Source organism: Eumetopias jubatus, unplaced genomic scaffold (assembly GCF_037043125.1).
Source record: "Eumetopias jubatus isolate StellerSeaLion01/CBP00866 unplaced genomic scaffold, mEumJub1_p1.0 scaffold_10, whole genome shotgun sequence".
In the NCBI taxonomy this organism is placed as follows: Eukaryota; Metazoa; Chordata; class Mammalia; order Carnivora; family Otariidae; genus Eumetopias; species Eumetopias jubatus.
In genome coordinates this window covers 25,872,146-25,893,004 of record NW_028274816.1, presented here as the reverse complement: position 1 = coordinate 25,893,004, position 20,859 = coordinate 25,872,146, and the positions used below count along the sequence as shown (strand labels likewise).

At 40.2% G+C, this 20,859-nt stretch overlaps 1 protein-coding gene and 1 pseudogene across 1 annotated transcript in view; both read right to left on the bottom strand.

The window, feature by feature from the left end:
* PMFBP1 (polyamine modulated factor 1 binding protein 1) overlaps positions 1 to 20,540 on the bottom strand; it is a 46,803-nt gene extending 26,263 nt beyond the window's left edge. The window contains exons 1-4 of the mRNA XM_088026911.1: positions 20,475 to 20,540; positions 15,413 to 15,568; positions 6,352 to 6,594; positions 3,139 to 3,360 (exon numbers count right to left, since the gene is read on the bottom strand). Coding sequence (XP_087883037.1) covers positions 3,139 to 3,360; positions 6,352 to 6,594; positions 15,413 to 15,568; positions 20,475 to 20,525 — 672 coding nt within the window. The 5' untranslated portion in view covers positions 20,526 to 20,540. The remainder of the gene's footprint in view (positions 1 to 3,138; positions 3,361 to 6,351; positions 6,595 to 15,412; positions 15,569 to 20,474) is intronic.
* On the bottom strand, positions 12,672 to 13,353 carry LOC114203802 (glutathione S-transferase Mu 3 pseudogene; annotated as a pseudogene).
* Positions 20,541 to 20,859: the final 319 nt, after the last annotated feature.

The following is a 20,859-nucleotide window of genomic DNA, read 5'->3' as shown; positions in this document are numbered from 1 at the left end:
AAAATAAAATAATAATATACCATGATCAAGTAAGGTTTATTTCAGGAACATAGAGATTGTCCAATAAACGAAAATCTATTAATGCAATTCATTTCATTAAAGAAAAAAAACTCCATGATAACCTTGATAGCTGCTAACAAAAACACCTGATAAAGTTCAACATTCATTCCTGACAAAAATTCTCGATAAACTACATATAGACAGTCACACCTTCAACTTGAAAGAGAATATTAACAGCCAAGAATAAACATTATACTTAATAGTGAAATACTAGAAACATTTCCTTTAAAATGAGAAGCAAGGCAAGGGTGTTATAATTCTACATTGTTCTCGGGGGTCCTGGTCAATGCAGTAAGATGGAAAATAAGTTGTATTAATGTTGAAAAGGAAAGCAATTTAGAAATACCAAGCAGTCCACTGAAAATCCGGTCAGAGAGTTTAATAAGGTGACAGAACATCCTATACATCAGTAATAGTTAATAAAATTAAATGTATAAAAGATCTCATTTACAAAATCAATAACAACTGTAATATATCTAGGAATAAACTTAGCAAGACATATGTAAAATCTACAAAGAAAAGTATAAAATCTTATTGAAGGGTGCATAAGAAAACTTAAATAAAAGTAGAAGCATGCTATGTTCCATAGAATATGCTAATTTCCCCCAAATTAATATATAATTTGAAAGTAAGTGAGCATAAATCTCAATTTTACCAAGAGAAGATGTACAAAAATGGTCAAGAAATATTTGGAAGTCAAGAACAGGGAAGGAGGACCTGCTCTGAAGGAGCTATCAAAACATATCAGTTAAAGTCACTATAAAACTGTGATCTTGGCGCAAAAACTGGCAAATAGATCAGAAGAAGAGAGTTCAGAAGAGCCATGTGTACGCAAGGATCAGCATATATACTGAGCTGGCGATTCAAATCAGTGGGGAAAGTGTTCAATAGAGCTGGGACAGCTGGAGACCCCTTTTGTAATTATGTATATCTACAGCTATATATCTACATATATATGTAGGTTACATATCTATCATCTATCTGTCTATCTATCTATCTATCATCTATCTATCTAATCTATCCATCCATATCAATTCCAGATGGACTAAAGATAAAAACAGAAATAGAAAAATATAAAAGTGCTAAAAAAATGAGGTAAACTTTTATAATATTGGGGGTAGAAAAGGCCTTCCTAAGCAAGAAATAAAACCTATGGGTGCCTGGGTGGCTCAGTTGGTTGGGTGTCTGACTCTTGATTTTTGGCTTGGGTCATGATCTTGGGGTCGTGAGATCAAGCCATTGGGCTCTGTGCTCGGTGGGGAGTCTGTCTGGAATTCTCTCCCTCTCCCATTGCCCCTCTCCTGCTCTCTCTCTCAAATACATAAATAAATCTTAAAAAAAAAAGAGAAAGAAAACCTAGAATCTATAAAGGAGGACTGAAAGATTCAACTGCATAAAAAGTAAAAAAATTTATGGATGGTAACAAATATCATCAATAAAGTAAAATGAAAAGTTACAAACTGGGAGAAGATATCTGTAACATATGTAGTAAAACATTATTACCTGTAATAAAAAGACTAAATACCCAATAAAAAACAGGTTAAAGATTTAAACAAGAAATTCATCAAAAAGAAATCCACATGACTGATACACTCATGAACAGTGCTCAATACTTTGTTAGTGTGGTGGGCACTGTGATGTTCCCCCTTCAGCAATGAAGGACTTACTCCCCCAGCTGCTGGGAGTGCTGTGCTGAGACAGCCCTCAGCTGTCAGCCTTTTCTGGGGATTGCCTGGGCTGAAGAAAACTGCTTGGCTCCAAGTCATGCCTCTCCTTAGGGGCAGCTCACATTCATAACTGATCAACATGGAGGTAAAAGGCCAGCTCCCTTCTCCTAATTTGGGACCCCTTTGTATGTCCATCCAGCCCCAGAGCTCCCACAAGTTTGGCTGAGGCCTTTGTTGGGGCTGCATCACAGCTCAACTTCTCCCTCCGCTCAACCCTGCTTCCCTCTCCTTCCTTTCACAGGTGTTGATACCAAGGGCTCTCTCTAAAATAATGTACTGCATGCCAATCTGTCTCAGAGTCCTCTTCCTGGCGGAACCCAACTCACAACTGTTAGAATTAAAGAAAATGAAAACTATAATGAGAAAACTTGTTTTTTTTCCCCCCTGCATCAGTTTAGCACAACTTAAAAAGACCGAAAACATACCATGTGAGTGTGGGGAAGTAAGTTCTCTTAATTATTGTTGGTAAAAGTGTAAACTGGTAGAATCTTTCTGGCATTCAATTTAGAAGTATCTTTTAACATTAAAAGTAAGCATATTCCTTGACCCAGCGTTCCCACTTCAGGAAATTATCCCATAGGAATAAGGATGTCCATTACAGCTTGTTTGTAATAGACAAAATAGGTCAGTAGATGGTATAGTCATACCATAGAATACAAGGTAGTTACTAAAAGAAATTGTCAAGATATACATTTAAAAAGCAAGGTGTAGAACCACATTTATAAAATGACCCATTTATGTAAAAAGAAAACCCTAACCATTTATATATGTAACTGTATAATAGAAGACTGAGGAAGATTCCCAACAGATTATTCAAGTAATTACCTAAGGGGAGGAGAATAGGGTAGGCAGACTTTCACATTTAATCTTTGTGATTCTGTCTAGGGAGCTACATTGTTGTATTACTTGTGTAATTAAAAAAAGCAATTAAAAGAAAAAGAAAGATTCAGGCATTTTGACTCTGCTTTGTTATCTTTCATGGGTTTCACTTCCTGTTAGATCCCGAAGTCATGGTTTGCATGAGCCCTGTGACTGAGAAGAGCCCCCCAGCCAGACACCCATGAGAACGTGGAAGATTTGAGAGCTCATTTGGTATTTTGATTTTTGCCTTATTTGAAGTGCTGGCACTTTATATTAATTAAGGAGCCTCAAAATTCCTAAGTAGGAATCAAAGGAGATGTGAAGGCTGAAAATTGAAAGCTGAGGGCTACAAAATTCAAGGGAAGGAAGGACATCTGGTTTGAAGGTTTGGGTTTCCCTCCGAGAAAGCAGGGACTGTTACCCGGGGACCACCTGGAAGCATGCCCACTTGCTGGAGCTCCTGGGCTGAGTGGCCAGGTGTGAGTCCTACCTGACTGACGATCCCGCTGAGCTCCCCTTCCAACATCTTCACTTGGCACTCCAGTAACTCAATGTTGCTTAGGGAAGTCTGGTATTTATCCCTGTAGAGGCTTAAGCTCCTTTCTAGGGAGATGATCTTGTCCCCAGCCAAAGCAAGTTGCTCTTGTGCCAAATGGAGCTTCTCCCCTGTGTTTTCATTATGATTTCCCATTTCTTCCTCATAGAGAATCACCTGTTGGTGTAGGAATGAAACCACACTGAACTCATGGAAGCATCTCTATGAGGAAAGGGTATGGCTATAAGGACCCCATGCAGAGGATTTTGTCTTCACTAGAAACCCAGATGTACCTAATAAGCCCAGCACAGATTTAAAAGCTATGATATATAATATCAGAATGTTAATGATTAGGAATTAAAGCAAAAAGATTTTCATATTTGGATGGTAAGCTTCTTAAAGGCAGGGACCATTATCTATTTTCCATTCTGTCTGGCAAGTAGTAAAAAGTCAATAAGGACTTGTTAGTTGATTAATGGGAATGAGTCTGTATAGCTCCATTTTTTTTTTAAGGGCTTGAAATGCCAGTATTCTTTCCTTTCTAGGTATTCTCTAGAGATCTAATTTAGAAAATGTGGAGCCCCTCCTGCACACAGCAAAGTTCCTGAGAGATTGAGGGGGGAACAGCTTCAAGTTCCTCTGGGACTTGGACAGTTCTTATTTAGATTGCTTCTTTTCCTAATTGATTAATTAGTCGATCAACTGACAGATAATTATTGAGTGCTCATAAACAATGTCTTGGGTGCTGAGGGGATATATACCTATAAGACATAGGCTGCTCCCTTAAAGAGTTTACAAACTATTACAATTTGGGGAAGATATGATTTATAACTAGCAAATAACTGTATATAGCTGAGTATGCCCAACTGTATGGCTAGAGTTACATGTATTTGAAGGAGTTAAGAGCAGGAGGGTCATCAAGGAAGGTTTCATTTTGGTTCAAGCAGTTCAGTGTAGAATTTGGATAGAACTCGTTCTGTCGGTCTAAGCTAATTATGCTTGCTGCCTGCCTGCCATCTGAAGTTCCTCCTAGGAAAAGGTCATTTAGTTTGAGATGTTGATCAGATAAAGGGAAGAGGAAAGGGATATTTTATATTCAAATGTTTATAACAGAAACTATCAGTGACTCGCTCACATTCCAGAGGCACTCACCATTCCTTTGAAGGCTAAACCCATTCCAACCACAAGCATCTTCAACTCTTTGCCTGAGGCATGCTCTGGCCTCAGGAGCTCACTCCAGCAGAGGAGAAAGACAAGGCAGATTACCAGTATGGGGGAGTTAACACCCTCAGGTGCAGCCTTCAACCAATGACTGGGTGGTGAGCTGGGATCACTCTGAGGCATGTTCTACACTTCCTCTCCCAGTTCTCCAGAGGGATTGAATCCCAGGTGCCCATGGCAGTGATTTTAATACTGATTTTCTTTATAGGCCTCCTGTCTTTTTTTTTTTTTTGACTCACTTCTCCACTCTCCCTCTGGGATCACCTCTTGAATTAACTACTTTACATTCATCTCCTTGTCTTAGGCTCTGCTGCTGGGAAACCCAAACTTACACAGAAGTTTGATGCTACTGTGCAACAAAGTATTGGGGAAACTTGGCGGAATGCCTAGAGTAATTTTTTCCAATGTTTTCCCAGCTTGAGATCATTTTCAGTGACTGCTAGTTACCAGATCCCACTGCAATTCTCCCCCTTCTCCTTAGTAGTTGAGGCTTGACTTTATTTGGGACAGCAGTGCATGTCACTGAAATACATTTCCTTGGCTTCCTAGGAACTAGCTGTAGTCACGTGACTAACTCTGGCCAATGATACATAAATGAAAGTGTTGTGTGGGGCTTCTAGAAAGTGTCCTTAAAAGAGCAGAGTGTGTCTTTTTTCCCCTCACCTCCTTCCCTGCCCCCATCCTGATTGTTTGGAACAAGGATGTGATGGTTGGAGCTCCAGCAGCCACCTTGGGAGATCTAGAAAATAGAAGTTTGGAGCAGATGGTGGTGGACCCAAAAGATAGGACCCTAGGTACCTGATGACACATGCAGTTCCCGTAACAGTCCTAGACCACCTATCTCCAGCCTTCCTCTATATGTCAGAGAAATAAACTATCCAAAGTCACTATTACCTTGGGGTTTTCTGTTACATGCAGAAAGAATCCCAACTAATTCAGGGTTGCTCTACCCAGGCTGGACTCTTGTTTAGGAACTGGCCGGTTTTAACACAGCCCTGCTTTAGTTTTATTAAACTATGGTTTGTGTTCACAGGCTTTGTCCTCAATTATACTTTGTAGGATAGCCTTTCTCGGTTTCTTTCCCTCCCAATCCTGTTCAGCAAATTCTCATAATATTCCCTTTAAAAAAATTCTACAGTCCTCTAAGTCCTCATAAAGCTCCCGGAATTAGTCCTTAAGCAACAGCACCATCCTAGACAGTCCTTGGAATTTTATCTCTAAAGGCCAAGGGAGAAAATGCCAGGGTCGTCTGTCTGTCTTATTACTTAGAACCCATAGTTTCACCACTGCTAGCACTACCACTGTTCAAACTGGTTTAAATTCTATAGTTTGGTCTTTGGAATTTACTCGGGATTCCACAAAGATGCTCTTTCTGGTTTAAAAATAGTACTATCTTGGGACACGGATGGCAATGAATGTCCAAAATATACCTAAGTCTATTTGATCTAAAACTCCAGCCTGAAAAAAATGACTGATCTCGTACTCTCAAAGATCGACTGAGACTCAATGTCTGGTTATCTTATCAGCTATCCAAGTGCTAGGAATTTTTATATTATCAAAATCTGATTTTTCTAAAAATGCTTCATTTAATGGACTTTATACCTTTTTTTTATAACCCTCAGAGACCTAGAGTCTTTTGCATTTAAATTGCAATGATAATAGGATGGAAATGATGGACCTATATGCATACCACACACACAAAGACACAAACATCACATGTCCCACATATATTGATACTGGAGCTCTCACCCAATTATGCCATTCTCTTTAGTTCCCTCTGTTCGGCTTCAGAAAGATTAAGAATTAAAGAGGGAAAGTTGATAAAACCTGCTCAAGATGTTGAGAAGCTCTCCTCTGTAAGGCCAGTGTCTGCTTTCTAGTAGGTGTGGCCTGATTTCTGTAGGTACATGGGCATATGAGACATTTCCATAGTTAGTCTATCAATACCTCATCTTCTTTCAGTTTGCAGTGATGGTGGAGAAGAACCAGGTCAGAAGTCTGCTTCTCTAGGACAGACTGATACTGCAGGAGGGAACAGTAAGAAGTCTGCAACTCCTCAGTGCGAAACTCCAGTTCTTGCTGAAGAGCTAGCAATTTTTTCTTGAGTTGTTGGAGTTGTCTCAGATGGCACTGTTTACTGGGCTCAAACTCCATCCGTGACTCCTCGAATGCTAATGCTTGTTTCTTATTCTGCAATTGAGATAGAATATATGGGAAAAAAACTTTAGGTTGTCACTAAGTATACATTCATTCTTTGATTTTTTCATTTGTTCAACCATTGACAACCATCTATCCATCCTTTTATCCACAGGGCACTTAGTAAATATGTCACTCTATCTACAATGAAACATCATTTTGGATTTCCATCCTGTAAGGACGATTTGGAAAGAACAAAAAAATCCTAGTTCTTTCCTACTAGTTAGATCTACCATTCATATTATTTAGGCCAGAAGAAAAAACATACACCTAAAGGACCTAGAAAGTTATATAAAGATACACACAATAATATGAGTTTTTTTTTTTTTTTTTTTGTCTTCACAATTAAAGATAACCCAACTGATCTAGAACACAATGGATTTCTGGTCAGAGTTCTTGGACTAAACTTGATTTACACTTAGATAAAAGGATAAACTCTTGGGTGTGCTCTTGGGGAAACAGCTTTCTGGGGGGTTGGGAAATGGCAGGCAGAGATTATTCAGGCATATCTGGGCACTGACTCTGTTGTCTCCTCCTGAAGGAAGATGTGACCTTGTAGATGCTGAATGTGTGTGTGTGTGTGTGTGTGTGTGTGTGTGAGAGAGAGAGAGAGAGAGAGAGAGAGAGAGAGAAGAGAGAGATCTCTTCCTGCCAATCCACAATCAACTTGAAATGCTGCTAGACCCATTTTCATTTTCATTCATACCCATTACATTTTCATTCATTCATTCAATAAACATATGTTGAGAACCTACTTTGTATCAGGTATGCTGCTGGTAGGATACATCCCTGAGTGAGGTCTTTGCACTGAAGTTTCTATATTTTCTTGCCTAACATCCCTGATGACATGTGAAAGAGAGGTGGATGAAGAGGGGTGGCCCATGGGCATTCCTTAATTCCCCTCTCTGCTTATTATCCTCTTACTTATTCTTTAAAATCCTGTCCAATTTTTGCTCTCCTTCCTGTTTTCCCTGCAAAGCCATCTTTGCACCAATACTACATTTATTGGCATGTCTTTAATATGGCAATTCATATTCTGCTTTGCGTTGCAGTGACCTCTGTGTGTCTTATCTTCTAATTAGATTATAAACCCCTGGAGGTCAGGGGCCATGTCCACCTCTATAGGATCTAGACTAAAGGTTTATACACAGTTAGGTATCAAAGGAAAGTAGGAACTTAAATAGAGAATAGGTAATCTCACTGGCTCCCCAAAATTTGAGCTTGTGGCCTTGGCCTCATTAACAGTACTTTCAAACTTTCTAAAAATTAACTTTTTTTTAGTTTTATTGAGGTATACTTTGTATATCATAAAATTTAACCACTGTTAAGTATATAGTTCAATGATTTGTAGAAAATTTATGGAGTTGTGCAACCATTATTAGAATCCGGTTTTACAACATTTCCATCGCCTCAAAAAAATTCCCTCTCGCCCATTTGTCACTCTTGTTCCTACCCCAGCTCCAGGCAACCACTAATCTGCTTTCTGCCTCTATGGGTTTGCCCTTTCCAGACATTTCATATAAATGAAATTGTATAATACGTCATCTTTAGTGTCTGGCTTCTTTAACTTAGCATAATGTTTTAAGGTTCATCCAAGCTATAGCAAGAATCAGTATTTTGTTCTTTTTTATTGCTGAATAGTTTGAATATACCATATTTTGTTTATCTGTTCACCAGTTGATGGACATTTGGATTGTTTCAGTTTTTGGCTATCATGAATATTGCTGCTATGAGCATTAACATAGTAGCCATTTATGGATGTGATATTTTCCTTTAATTAATTTGTTTAGCAAACATCACGGTGCACCTACTGTGTGTCAGGCACTGTAGTAGGTAATGGGGATATAGAAGTGTATAAAACAGACAGAATCCCTGTCTTCATGCAGTTTGCATCTATGGGGATGTGGGAGGCAGCAAGTTAAATAAGTAAATTATGTAGTGTATTAAAAGGAAAAAGCGCTATGGAGGAGAGTAAAGCAGGGGAGGGAGACGAGGAATGCTTGCATGGAGGCAGCTGTAATATTGATTTAAGTATTTTCATGGAGTTTGCAGACACAGAAGACACTCTCTACAGCAGGAACACTCCAGGGAGAGATAATAGCAAGTGCTAGGGCCTGGAGTGCCCAGTGGTGTCTGAGGAACCACTTTGTTCTGGCTGGAGCACAGAGAGTAAGGGGGAGAGTGGTACCAGATGAGGTGAGAAAGGAAAGGGAGGTGAGCTCCTTTAGAGCCATGTAGGCCATTCTAAAGACCTTAACTTTCCCTTTCAGTGGGATAAAAGGACACTGGAGGTTACTGAACAGACAAGTGAAATGATGTCCTTTAGCTCTTACAAAGGACACGCTGGCTGTTCTACTGAAAATCAACTATAGGTGGGCAAAGATGAAAGCAGAGAGACCAGCAAGGAGGCTGCTGCAAGAATCCAGGCAAGAAGGGATGGGGGCATGGACCAAGTTGGAAGTTGGGAGAAATGGCTGGATCATGGATATATTTTAAAAGTAGATCTCATGGGATAGGCGGCTGTGTTAGATGTGGGATCGTGGGAAATGATGGTCATCCAAGGCAGGATGACTCCAAGGTTTTGGTCTGAGTAACTGAAGATAGAATTTTAATTAGAGTAATTCTGTGAGAGCTGGGACTGCAAAGAGGGAAAATCTTCTCTAGTGAGAGTGAGGGGGGGTGGCTCAGGTAAGATAAGGGAGGCTCAGCCCAGCTCCAAACCAGAAAGACAACAGCTGATTGTGTCAGCTCATTCTCAATGAGAAGACTTAAAATGGACCACTATGGTCATCAGCAAGAAATCCTAGGCAAAGACAAGCTGAACTCTTGGCCTGAATATCTGATGTATGTGGCTGGAGGGAGGTTAATGATATTTCTTTCTTAAGCCAAACAGTGCTGAATTTTGTATTTACTCTGTGCAGCTATAATTGCCAACATTTATATTAAATGTTTTTAGTTAAGTGTTCTCATTCTTTTCAAGGTAAGAATGTTGCTATTCTCACAACTCATCCATGAAGGGACTTGGGAGTGGCATATGTGTGGGTGTTCATGCACACATACAGGTATAGGGGGATGTTCTCAACAGCCCAAGAGTTCTGACTATACAGGTAAGCTGGGAGGTGGGAAGCTACTAGGAAAAAGACATGGTCAAGAATGAATACCTAATGTGGTTAGAACTAAAGCAAAGGAGTGAACATCGTGGGGTAGGGTTAATTCAGAGGACTTATTTTAGTGAAGCAGAATCCTTATCAAATTGTGCCCAAATTCTGTTTTTCTTGGCTTTGTTGAAGTTGACTTGATCTCTGACAATTTAACTAATTGACTCAGTTGAAAACTAACTGTGGTCTATTTTTCATTCTTTCTTAGCTTCACCTTATTTTCATGTCCCTGTTTTCTCTTCATTATACAAAAGAATGAAAGAAGCGCCATTTTTTGTTTTGTTTTGTTTTTTTGTTTTTAAGCCAAACCCTTTCTTTAGGGCTTCCCCTTCTAGTATGTGGTACATCATCTATTCTTAGGTGTGTTCATAATCGTTCTTTGGCTTAAAAGATACATGCCTTTTCCTGTGTGTATAAAGCTTAGCAACCTGTCAGTGATACTGGTGAACTGTTAGTAACTTCTCTTCCCCAGAGGTCATGTTGAATGTTTTGGGTTTAATTCTGGTTTGAAGTAACATGATAGACAAATCAGATGATGTGAGCTCATCCAAATCTTCCAGTACAGGGCAAACATAGCGCCTGACCAAATTTGTCTGGTTACAAATATCCAAGAACTGCTCATATATGCAGAGAAACTTGAGTTTCCTTGGATGAGACTTTTAAACATTTGTACACTATAGGCACCTATGGGTTTAGAGGAATCAAGTTTCAAAGTCTTGGAGAAATGCCTAGACTTATTTGAGACCTATTAAATTTCTACTTATTTATCCTTAAGTATTCAAAAGATTATTTTTCTTAATTCTAAATGAATAGAAAACGACATGCTATGGATTAAGCCTACATTTCACTCATATATGTGCCAGAGAGCAGTGTGATAAAGGCATCAATATATTTCCTATTTACTTCTTTGTCTTTCTTTTTTAAAGTTTTCTTTCTAGTGAAGACAGACATTTTATTAGATTCTGCTTTGGCCTTTAAACTGAGATTTGGAGAAAATGAGAAAGTTGGAAGTATTCTTCCAGAAGTGAGATTAGTTCTTAGAGTGACCATCCACAGTTGGACATGATTCTGGAGGTTGTGTGGTCCACCATGTTTCTCAGATAGATTTCTATCCAGGCCTCAGCTCTCTCAAAAAATGGAGAGCACTGGCCACCAGTAGGAACCTGTTCCCATATTTAGTCAATTTTTCAGCCCTACTTATGGTCAAAGAGATTATAGCTATTGCTCTTTCCTTGCCTATGTGGCTACTTGATCACAGAAGGAAATTAATTGGCCTGGCATGATTTGCCTTTTGAGAAATCACTTTGGTTTCTACCCAATACTTTGTGCTTTTCAAGTTGATGCTAATTGATTGATGTTAAGTTCTATATTTTCCCTGATATTGAAGTTAAGCTGACAGGTCTATAATTACCAGGATTGTCCTTTTTCCCTTTTTAAAAAGATGAGCACTTCATTTACCTTTTTTCAGTCTACAGGGACTTTCTTTATCCTCTTGAGTTCTCAAAAATAATCGCTAGCAGCTATGTAATAACACCTGACAATTCCTTAAGTACTCTTCAAAGTATGTCGTCAGGTCCTGCTGATTTGCCTAAAGCCGGCTTTTCAAAATACTTTTTAACCATTTTATTCCCTATTCTAGTTTGCACTAACTCTCTTCTGTTTCAGGTTGGCATTGCTCTGGTAACTGGATCCCTACTGATTTTCCTCTTCATTTAAGAACTGAAAGTCTCATTTTTCCCCATTGTCACGAACTTCTTTCCCTATCTTTGAGGTGTTAAGTGAGATATTTTCCCTGTAACCCTGGTTTAGCCTTTTATCACTAGATAGGTCTATCAGTTACTTTTTATATCCTCTACAAAGTACATTTCTTGTTTTGGTAGAGTGTAGAACTGGGTGTTAAGTGACATGCATTTCTTTTGGTTACATCTTCATGGCATAGACATTTTTCTTGTCTGTGATCTCTGCTTACCAGAGAGTCCCTTTAAAGAAAAAAAGAAACCCCTTATTTTGGAATAATTTTAGATTTACAGAAAAATTGCAGTAGTATATAGAGTTTCCATACGCTCTTCACCCATCTTTCCCTAAGATTAACATTTTACATAATCGTGGTACATTTGTCCCACTAGGAAATTAACATTGGTAGGTTGCTATTACCTAACCTACATCTTCATTTGGATTTTATCAGTTTTTCCATTAATGTTTGTTTTTTTTTCTGTTCTAGGATCCAATCCCAGATCCCACATTGCATTTAGCAGTTCCACTTAAAATTTTATTTTCATTCCCAATGACTCAAAGTGATATTTCTGTGTCATAATTTCCATCAAGGATGTATTAACCCATACTTGACTAGTTACTTTTATCTTCAGAACTCACACTTCTTTACATAATTTTATGCTAAGAATAGTGTCCTTCATCTACTTCAAAGATGAGTTTGACAATCTGGGCTCTACTAAATATCAGGGCCTTCTCCCCATGCCACCATCAGGGCCAAAGGGGTCTGGGTAACTGCTCAGAGAGACCCTTCTTTTTCTAATTTGATCATCCTTTTATTATGATAGTGCTGCTGTTCTTTTCTCCTTTCACTTTAGTAGAGGTACTCTTTTGGTTCCTGAGCAGGGTCAGGACTACAGTGGGGCAAGTGAGGTGCAAATTTTAAGGAGGAATTCTGTCTCAGGGTGGGGCAAGCGCAGGGCGGGCACATGAGGACTGAGTACCCTGTAAATGTTGCACCCTAGTGCCTCATTTGCTTTGCTCTCGTCCTATCTCTGTTCCTGGGTTTTGGAGCATAACATATTCTTTCTTTTTTTCTTTTTTTAGCCTAAATGCTATTTATTGAAAAGAGCAGAGAAGAGAGAGTACATGCCCCCTAGGGACAGGATGGAATAAAACAAGCAGAGCAAGTCCACCTCCTGCTCAGCGTATTCTCTTGTTTCCCCACTGGGCTATCTTATTGTTGACGGTCATCTTCAGGAAGCAGTCAGACTGCATGTAGGTAGCGATCTTCTCCAAAGCCTCAAAACAGCACATGAAAGCCTTCAGATTTGGAAATTCATCCAGGTACTTGGGCTCAAACATACGGTTCTGATCTAAGACATCATAGGTGAGGAAATCCACAAAGGTGAGCTTTTTCCCTGCAAACCATGAGGATTTCCCCAGGAATAAGGAGAACTGTTTCAGTTGTCCAGGTAACTGTTCCAAGTACCGAGGCTTCAGTTTGTCAAGGTCAGGGCTATAGCACAGTGGTATCAGCTGTGTGCGGAAATCCATTATTTGGTTCTCCATGATGTCCACTCGAATCTGTTCTTCTTCAGTCTCGCCACACATATTGTGCTTGTGAGCGATATAGCGCAGGATAGCATTGCTCTGGGTGATCTTGTTCTTACCATCCATGAGGTAGGGCAGGTTAGGGAAGTCCAGGTCGAGCTAGAATTTCACACCCAGCCATTGGCTTCTATCATAGTTGGGAACTTCCCTGCACGTGTACTGTTTCTCCTTATAAGGATGTATTGGTGAACTCTAGGAGCATGCGGATGGTGTGCGCCAGCCTGCGAACATCCCAGTAACCCAGAACCATGGTTGACTTGGACAATGACATGGTGATGTTGCTTCCGTGCCTTCCAGGACTCAGAGCATAACATATTCTTGATTTACAAGGTTACCCACCCCCCGCCTGCCATCCCTGTACTTACACATAATATCTGATGTAGTATTTTAGTTTTCTCTCCTAACTGTAGTTCTGAACTATGACCTCTGGCTCATTTCTCCAGATCCTTGTTAGATATTAGTCAAAAATTTCAGAAAGTCTCAGGTTTCCCCTCTGTTCCCATATTACATTTCCTTGTAGAGGGAAGATTTTGCAGGGATTTTCTGAGCGGGTGAGTGTAAGTCTACATCTAACTGTATATTTGTATGCGTAGTCTGCAATTTAAATTCTGCACTAAGTGCTAGGAAAAAAAGAGCCTGTTTTAAAGCTTATTTCAAGCTGTTAGACCTTCTTCTAGGCAATTAGAATAATAAAATGTGATTTAATACCTTTCTTCCTCCAAGTTGCTAGGTACATTTATAAGCTACATGGCTTTCCCTGACTGGGGGAATAAATAAACTTGGACAGCAATGGTGAAAATACCCTAAATGTTAATATTTAGAAAGAAATAAATTATGATAATATTCTTCCTGAGATCCATTGAGGAAAACCAAGGGATTTTTCCATGTTTGTGACCTCCTGGTGAAATGACAGTAACACTCAGTAAGATAAGGTAGAATTGCTTTGTTGGTAGCATTTTTAGGGCATTGCAGAAAACCAATCTGTGGTTTCTATAGGGAGGTGTAAGTCCTGGAAGAACTCTAACAGACACAATTAAGAGAGACCAGATCCTTGACCACAAATGTGGAACATAGTGGAGTCTTACACAGCAGCTGAGGCTAACTTGGGGGTCTGGCGACAGGTATGTGCAACCGGTTCCTGCTTCATATTTGCCAAGGTCTCAAGTCCCGAAAAGGAAATGAAGACTGCAAGTAAGGCATTCTTGCCAACGCCAAGTTTTGAGAGAGCTATGGGGAAGATATTTCCCAGCTGGCTCCTCTGCTTATGGGGATACATTTAGAGACTGGTTTAAAGACATTAGCACTAGAGTTTCCACAGAGAGAAAACCTCAGGCTGAAATGAAATTGCCTCAGCTGATGAACTGCCTATCCTACAGGTAAGTATTAGTTCAAAAAAGATGATCGTGCCAGGAGAGGATGATCAATGCCATTGTTTATACATGCGCAGGACAAGGGTCACTGAGTGTCTTGGCTGGCACACCTCTGGATAGGTGATGGAGTGTCAAGCAGGAGTTTATGTGGGAAGTGATCTCAGGAAACTCAGGTAGGCTGGTGGAGAAATGAGACAAGGAAAGGAAGGGAGCTGCAGAAAGGCGTGTTATCAAGCTAGTTCCCACAGTGGGCATCTGGTGCAGGATCCTGTTGAGGAATGCCATGATAGAGCAAAGGGCATGCCTGCAGGGTTCTCTGGCTGAGGAGCAAGAGTGAGAGGTTATATAACCACCTCACCATCAGTCGTTGGTAGAGGGCTGCTTTTGGGGGCATTAGCCATTTCCCATTTGAGCTTGTCCAGTGATTGGGTTCCTGCATCCAGAAGGAAAGCTTGTAGGCAGAGAGCTGCCAACAGGGCAACAAAGATCACCTGCTGCACTGATGAGCAGTGACAACTCTGAGCAAGTGGGACAGTTGTTATTTTCATGGTTGACTTAGAAGTTTGTCTAAAATCCATTAGGAGATGCTACTCTCCTTGTATAACTATGATTTGGTCTTTTCAGGGCAATGGGCCTCAGGTGCTGCAAATCCAGGTGTGAAAGGCCAGATAAGGAAAAGACAGGGCCACAAATGTAGATGACCTTGGAGACAGCTAAATGGAAAATTCCTGAGGGCAGGGATGACGGGTTTTCGTGTGTGTGTGTGCGTGTGTGTGCATGTGTGTGTGTGTGTGTGTGTGTGTGTGTTATAGGGTCCGTGTGTTTAATTCTCTCTCATTGCCTGCTCAATAAATGCTCTTGAATGACTAGTGGAAGAATTTTCTATTACTGTTCCTCCCCAAGGGAACAGAGGTGGAAGTTGAAGGAGCAGAGGTGGGTAGCAGCTGCTGAATCCCTTACGTGGTTGCCGCTCATCATCGCCTCCTCCACGCAGAGCTGATTCTCCTGCAAGGTCTTCCCCTGTCTCTTGCAGACATCGTGCAGATTTCTGATGTCAGCTTGCAGGCTCAAGAGCTTGTTGTTCAGGCTGCTCACTTCTCTGTCTCTCTCCCCCGCCTAGGCAGTCAGAAAAACAAAAGCATCAATTATAAACTATCAAGAAAGTGCTTACTTTCGTTCACTTAACTGGTTGACAGAGACTTAAATTTGCTGGAAATTTGTCCATCAACTCTTAGCTGTTATTACTCATCCAGTATAACATTTACACAATATCCATTTGCGAGGTGTCTGAGTGCTCTGCATTATTCAGACAATTACTTATTTACATTAATTAATCTTCACCCACCGCTGTGGGTACATCGCAGACATTTCCCCTGTTTTCCAAGAGGAAGTCAGTACCTAGAATAATTCCAGGCACCTAGCGGACTGTCTATAAATATTAATGGCTCTGCCACTGATGAAATGAACATAGTGAAATGTCAAATGAACTTGTCAGGACTATAGTGAATCAGTGATGGAGCTGATGCGGGTTCTGAAGTGTCTTAACTTTCTCTTCTATTCACTAAACCAAAAGACCTCCCTTACCTGTAAACCTAGTGTTTTTCTGTGGAGATGTACACCAAGGAGAATAAAAATAAAACCCCTGGGCTGATTGCATAAAATAATCTGCCTTTGATTACAAGTGAAAAAGATTAGCTAATTACCCCTAGGTCAGAATGGAAATTAATGATCGAGATCAAAATAGAGAGTGTGGAGCATAGCAACTTGGGTGGGGTTGGAGGTGGAGGCTGTGGTAAGAAAGTGGGTGCCCCGTCACACTAGGATGCCACCTTCCACTCCCAGTGTTGTGGGTGGCAACGGTATGAAAAGACATTGTGAACCTGTCCGATGGTTTAATCCCATTACTGTGCAGATTCTTCATAACACTCAAGAGGACAGGTCCTACCACCACTGAGTTTTAGATGCTGGAACTGAGGCTGCTGTTTGTATGGTAGATGCTTGCCTTATGTTAGATTATCCAGAGCAGGCTCTTTGGTGGGGATTCCCGACACCTATTAAAGAAGCACTCCTGAGAGAAGTCAACAAGGAAGTGGAGGAAGCAGGACAGGAAAGAGGGCGAAACCAACGGAGGGCATGATTTCAGACAAAGTCCTGCAGGCAGTAGCTTCAGCCTGATCCCACAGGGAACTCTGGCATATAAGTTATACCTCAGAGTTTGTCTTGATTAGTTGCAAAAGCTGGGCTGTCAGACTCATTATCAGTCAGTCAGTAGCTAAGGGCTGCCCCGTGGGATATAAGCTCCCAAGGGACTTCCAGCTCTCTGCTCCTATGAGCAAAGTGACCCCAATAGCCCAAGGACAATTCTTCTAAGAGAGTTTCAGGTGCAAAAGCACACAGAAGACACGGGTGCACAGAAATGCGAAAGTAATCCAAACGACAATGCCCAAGGTCCTATAGCTGGTTAGCAGCAGAATGAGGAGAGTTCTGCTCTCCTGACCATGTAGCCAGTGATCTGCCACCATACCCCACTGATTGCTTTGGCTTCTTAAATATATGAGCTACATAACCCTCATTCCCAGGGGAGCTGGAGACCTGATATGGACATCGTAAATCAAGCCTTACTGGACAGGTCAGTTTAAGAGACCTCTGCACAAGGCCGAGGGGGGCCAGAGGATAACCACGAGAATCAGACACTGCAATGTCAGAGTATTCGGAATTCAGAAGGTTTCCCAGAAGTGCTGCTGTCTCAGCTGATTTATTTCTTCATTTCCATTTAGTACCTGGATTTTTTTTTTTTTTTTTACCACTTTACAGTTTAATTAGGTTAACGGCATGGCTCTGTCATTAAAAGGATTTCATTATCTCAAAACTCTCTCTCTTTCTCTCTTGCTCCCATCCCTTGTTCCTCACTTTCAGAAAAATAACAGTGGATGTCAACTGCCCCAAGCATGTAATTACCATTACTACAATTTCCCAGGGACTCTCTTAAGAAAATGTGTGTAGAGCAGCTAAAAAAGAAAAATGGTGTATGGACACTGTTTTCTAACTAGAAAACAAAATCCTTGACCCGACAAGAAGCAGCAATTTGATTCTAGTGCTTTAAATTCCTGTTCTCATTGCTGCCACACTGGGAATAGGGACTAGAGGCTCTCTGAGGATTGGGACCCTAGGGATCTTCTCCTCTCTCACCACAGGACTTTTTCTTTGGCATCTATGAGCAGATTAGGTGACAATACAATGCCTGCTCCATGGAAGTGTCAAATGTTCTATCCTCTTGCCTTAATACTGAATATATGCATCTTAAAGTGAGGACCATGTCACCAGATTGTTCCATAGGGAGGCTGGCACACTGTGGACTCATTAACAAAGTGGCAATGATATACAACTTGAGCCTCCCCAACTTAAAAGCTAAATGCCCTCTTTCTGTCAGGCCAATAAAAAACCCTTTTCCCTCTAGTTTTAGATGTCTTCTGAGCAGAAGCCTGCTTGGTCCCATCCTAATGCACCAAAAGGACTTCAGAATTGGATATTTAATGTAGATGATCTCATCTAATTTGGACATTAGCATTGACTCAGAGTCTCTGAGGCAATTGCTTCATTCAGAAAACAAGAGGCTTGGAATAAATAATTCTTTCTTTGAGGATTCTGTAAACCAGTTGAATAACAAATGTGTTTTATTGGATGTCAAATGAAATTTGCTTTTCAAATCAAAACCTAACCATTCACTCCAAAAGTCCAAATCATACAGGGGTTTTTATTCATCAGAACAGGCGTGAAAATGGTGAAAATGCCGGGAGAGCAATGAGGTGACTCCCATGCACAACAAAGTATTTTTTACCGTAGGTAGTTGTAAGAAGAGGATGTGCTCACCTCAGAACTCCAGAAAGGCAAGTGTTTCTGAGGTTCCAGTAAACCTAATTTCTTGCTAATATCTTGCACAGAGGTCACTGTACACTATTTCTAATCCTGTCTACTTTATGAAGGCTAAATTCCAGGCAGATGCCTTTTGAGTATCAATATGCGGCAGGAATTGATTTAATCTGACATTTCATCAATCAAAGCTCTGTAACCAGTACTGGGGCATGAGAGGAGCTGAGAGTCATAATGCTGACCCCGAGGCACCATCTGATCCTGTCCTAGATCTGAAGTCATTAACGATGGCTGAAATCACAAGCCTCTGCTGCTAGGTGAGTTTTCACTTATGTAAGCCATGAACTTAGATACCCCAGTTTTGCTTATGTGAGGTTGGGACCTGGTCACTGGTTGAAGGCATGTGACATCAGCAGCAGCTACCAACTTCAGGCAAAATGGTGAGTTCTGGTACTGCAGTTGCAATCACGATAGTTATTGGAAAATAGATTGTTTACTGAAGCAAATTTTCTGTACTGATCTGATGGGTCTTTTTCAAAGAGGATGTCTTCTTGAACATACATTTCCAAAGATAGAAATTTTGCTCTAGACTTTAAAGTATTGACAGATAGTCTCGTGCTTCTTCTTGGAAGAAGCGGATGTTAAACCGAGGCTTGTGATTCAGAAGCACTCTCAGAAGTCAAGAGCGTTACAAAGATTTAAGATGGCAGCAGTCCATCAAGGATTTGGCACTTGAACAAGAAAGCTTGGGTGGTGGTTTCCAGAGTAATTTTGGAGTCAACCAACATCACCATAAAGATCATCATCTTTGGAATATTATCTTTTTTTATCTGAGGATAAAGACAAATCTTTAACAAACAATGGAAAACCACTTTTAACCACCACTACCATTCGGCATGTTTCAATTTCTTGGGAGAAGTATGTTTTAAAAAGCATAAAAGCTTAAAAATTATTATTGCTTCAGGAATTTCTACATTTTACTTGTGTAACAAGAGTTTATAGTTAGTTATCTACAGTAATTTCAAGCACTGTTATCAATATTACTAACTTGATTCCTGAGTTTACTTTTCCATTGATAGAAACATTGCAGTTTTTGATTACTTATAATGGGAATTAATGGACACTTATACAAGGTTTTGCCTGTGAGCAAAAATGTTGGAACCAATTTTGTTCATCTAGTGAAGAATGAGTATATTTTATTGTGTTCTAAATTCTTAAAAATTGGCACACTGCATAAATATATAGTTTAGGATACACATGGCATATGGCAGTGGTCAGCCACATATGGAATATGGGCTGATTTTTATTGGCACTTGGGCAGTTGCTACATACTTTTCTCCATCATATCTTTGGGAGAAATTATTTTGTAGAAAGTAAGCTCCACAAGAACATGGATCTTTCTCTGTTTTGTTCATTGTTTTATCCTCAGCCTCTAGAACAATGCCTGGCACATCAAAAGTGGTCCAAAGAGACCAACTGAATTAAGAAATGCCCTTCTAGAAAATCCATACCAGATCCTTGTTCCCTGCAGAACATGCAGCAAATCCTGTACAGCTCCCTCCAGTAATCCAGCAGGAAAGAAGCGAAAACACCTCTTTTAGAAAGTGTTCAGCTCTTGATAGGAGGTCTGTTAAAAGCATATGTCATGTGGGACAATCCTATACTAACCTAAACATCCCCCTTAAATGCTTTCTGGAACAAGTCAGGGAATAGGTAAATACAGTTTGACCAAAATATTAGACTAATTAGAACACTTCATTTCCATATCATTCTAGATTAAGAGACAATGTTGGCAACAATAGTTACTAACCTTTAATTGCTTCCTATGTCCCAAGAACTAGTGTTTTACATGTGGTATCTTACTTAATCCTCATGGCAAATCTTTGAAATGGGTGTTAATTATTCATATTTTCTAGGTAAGGGAAAGGAAGCTCAGAGAGGGTAAGTAACATGCCCAGTATTATACTGCTATTAGATGTGGACCTCGACCCACCTAGCTCAAGTCTGGCTCTTAAACACTATGGTCTGCTGCCCATCTCTCTTGTGATATGCTGGGATGCTGATTACTAGAATTTCGAATCATGAAACTTGAAAAGAAGTTCATTGTAACACAGGTTCAACTCTATGTGTGTAGGAGAGTTAGGAGTCTTACCTCATCTTTCATTTCCTTGGCACCTCTCAAGTCTCCTTTGAGCTTTAGCATTTTCTGAGCTTTGTTATAAACCTGCAAAAGTCCAAGAATTTAATATGGTAAAAGTAGAAATGAGTCTAGCCCTTTAAAGATTTTCCCATCTGGATGCGTGCTCTAAGCAGAGACCTTGGAAAAATTTCCCAAACTGTTAGCAATACTTACTTGTCTGTCCATCTTCATTTTCAAAAGTGTGTTAACACCTTCACCAGACAGACAGAACCAAGGGTTTACATGTTTTCCCAAAAAGCAGCAATTGGTGGACCAAATCATTTCTGAATTCACAGTTTCTTGGAAAGCAAAAGTTCTGAGATGATCTTATTTTCTATTCTAAGTATTCAATGTCTCA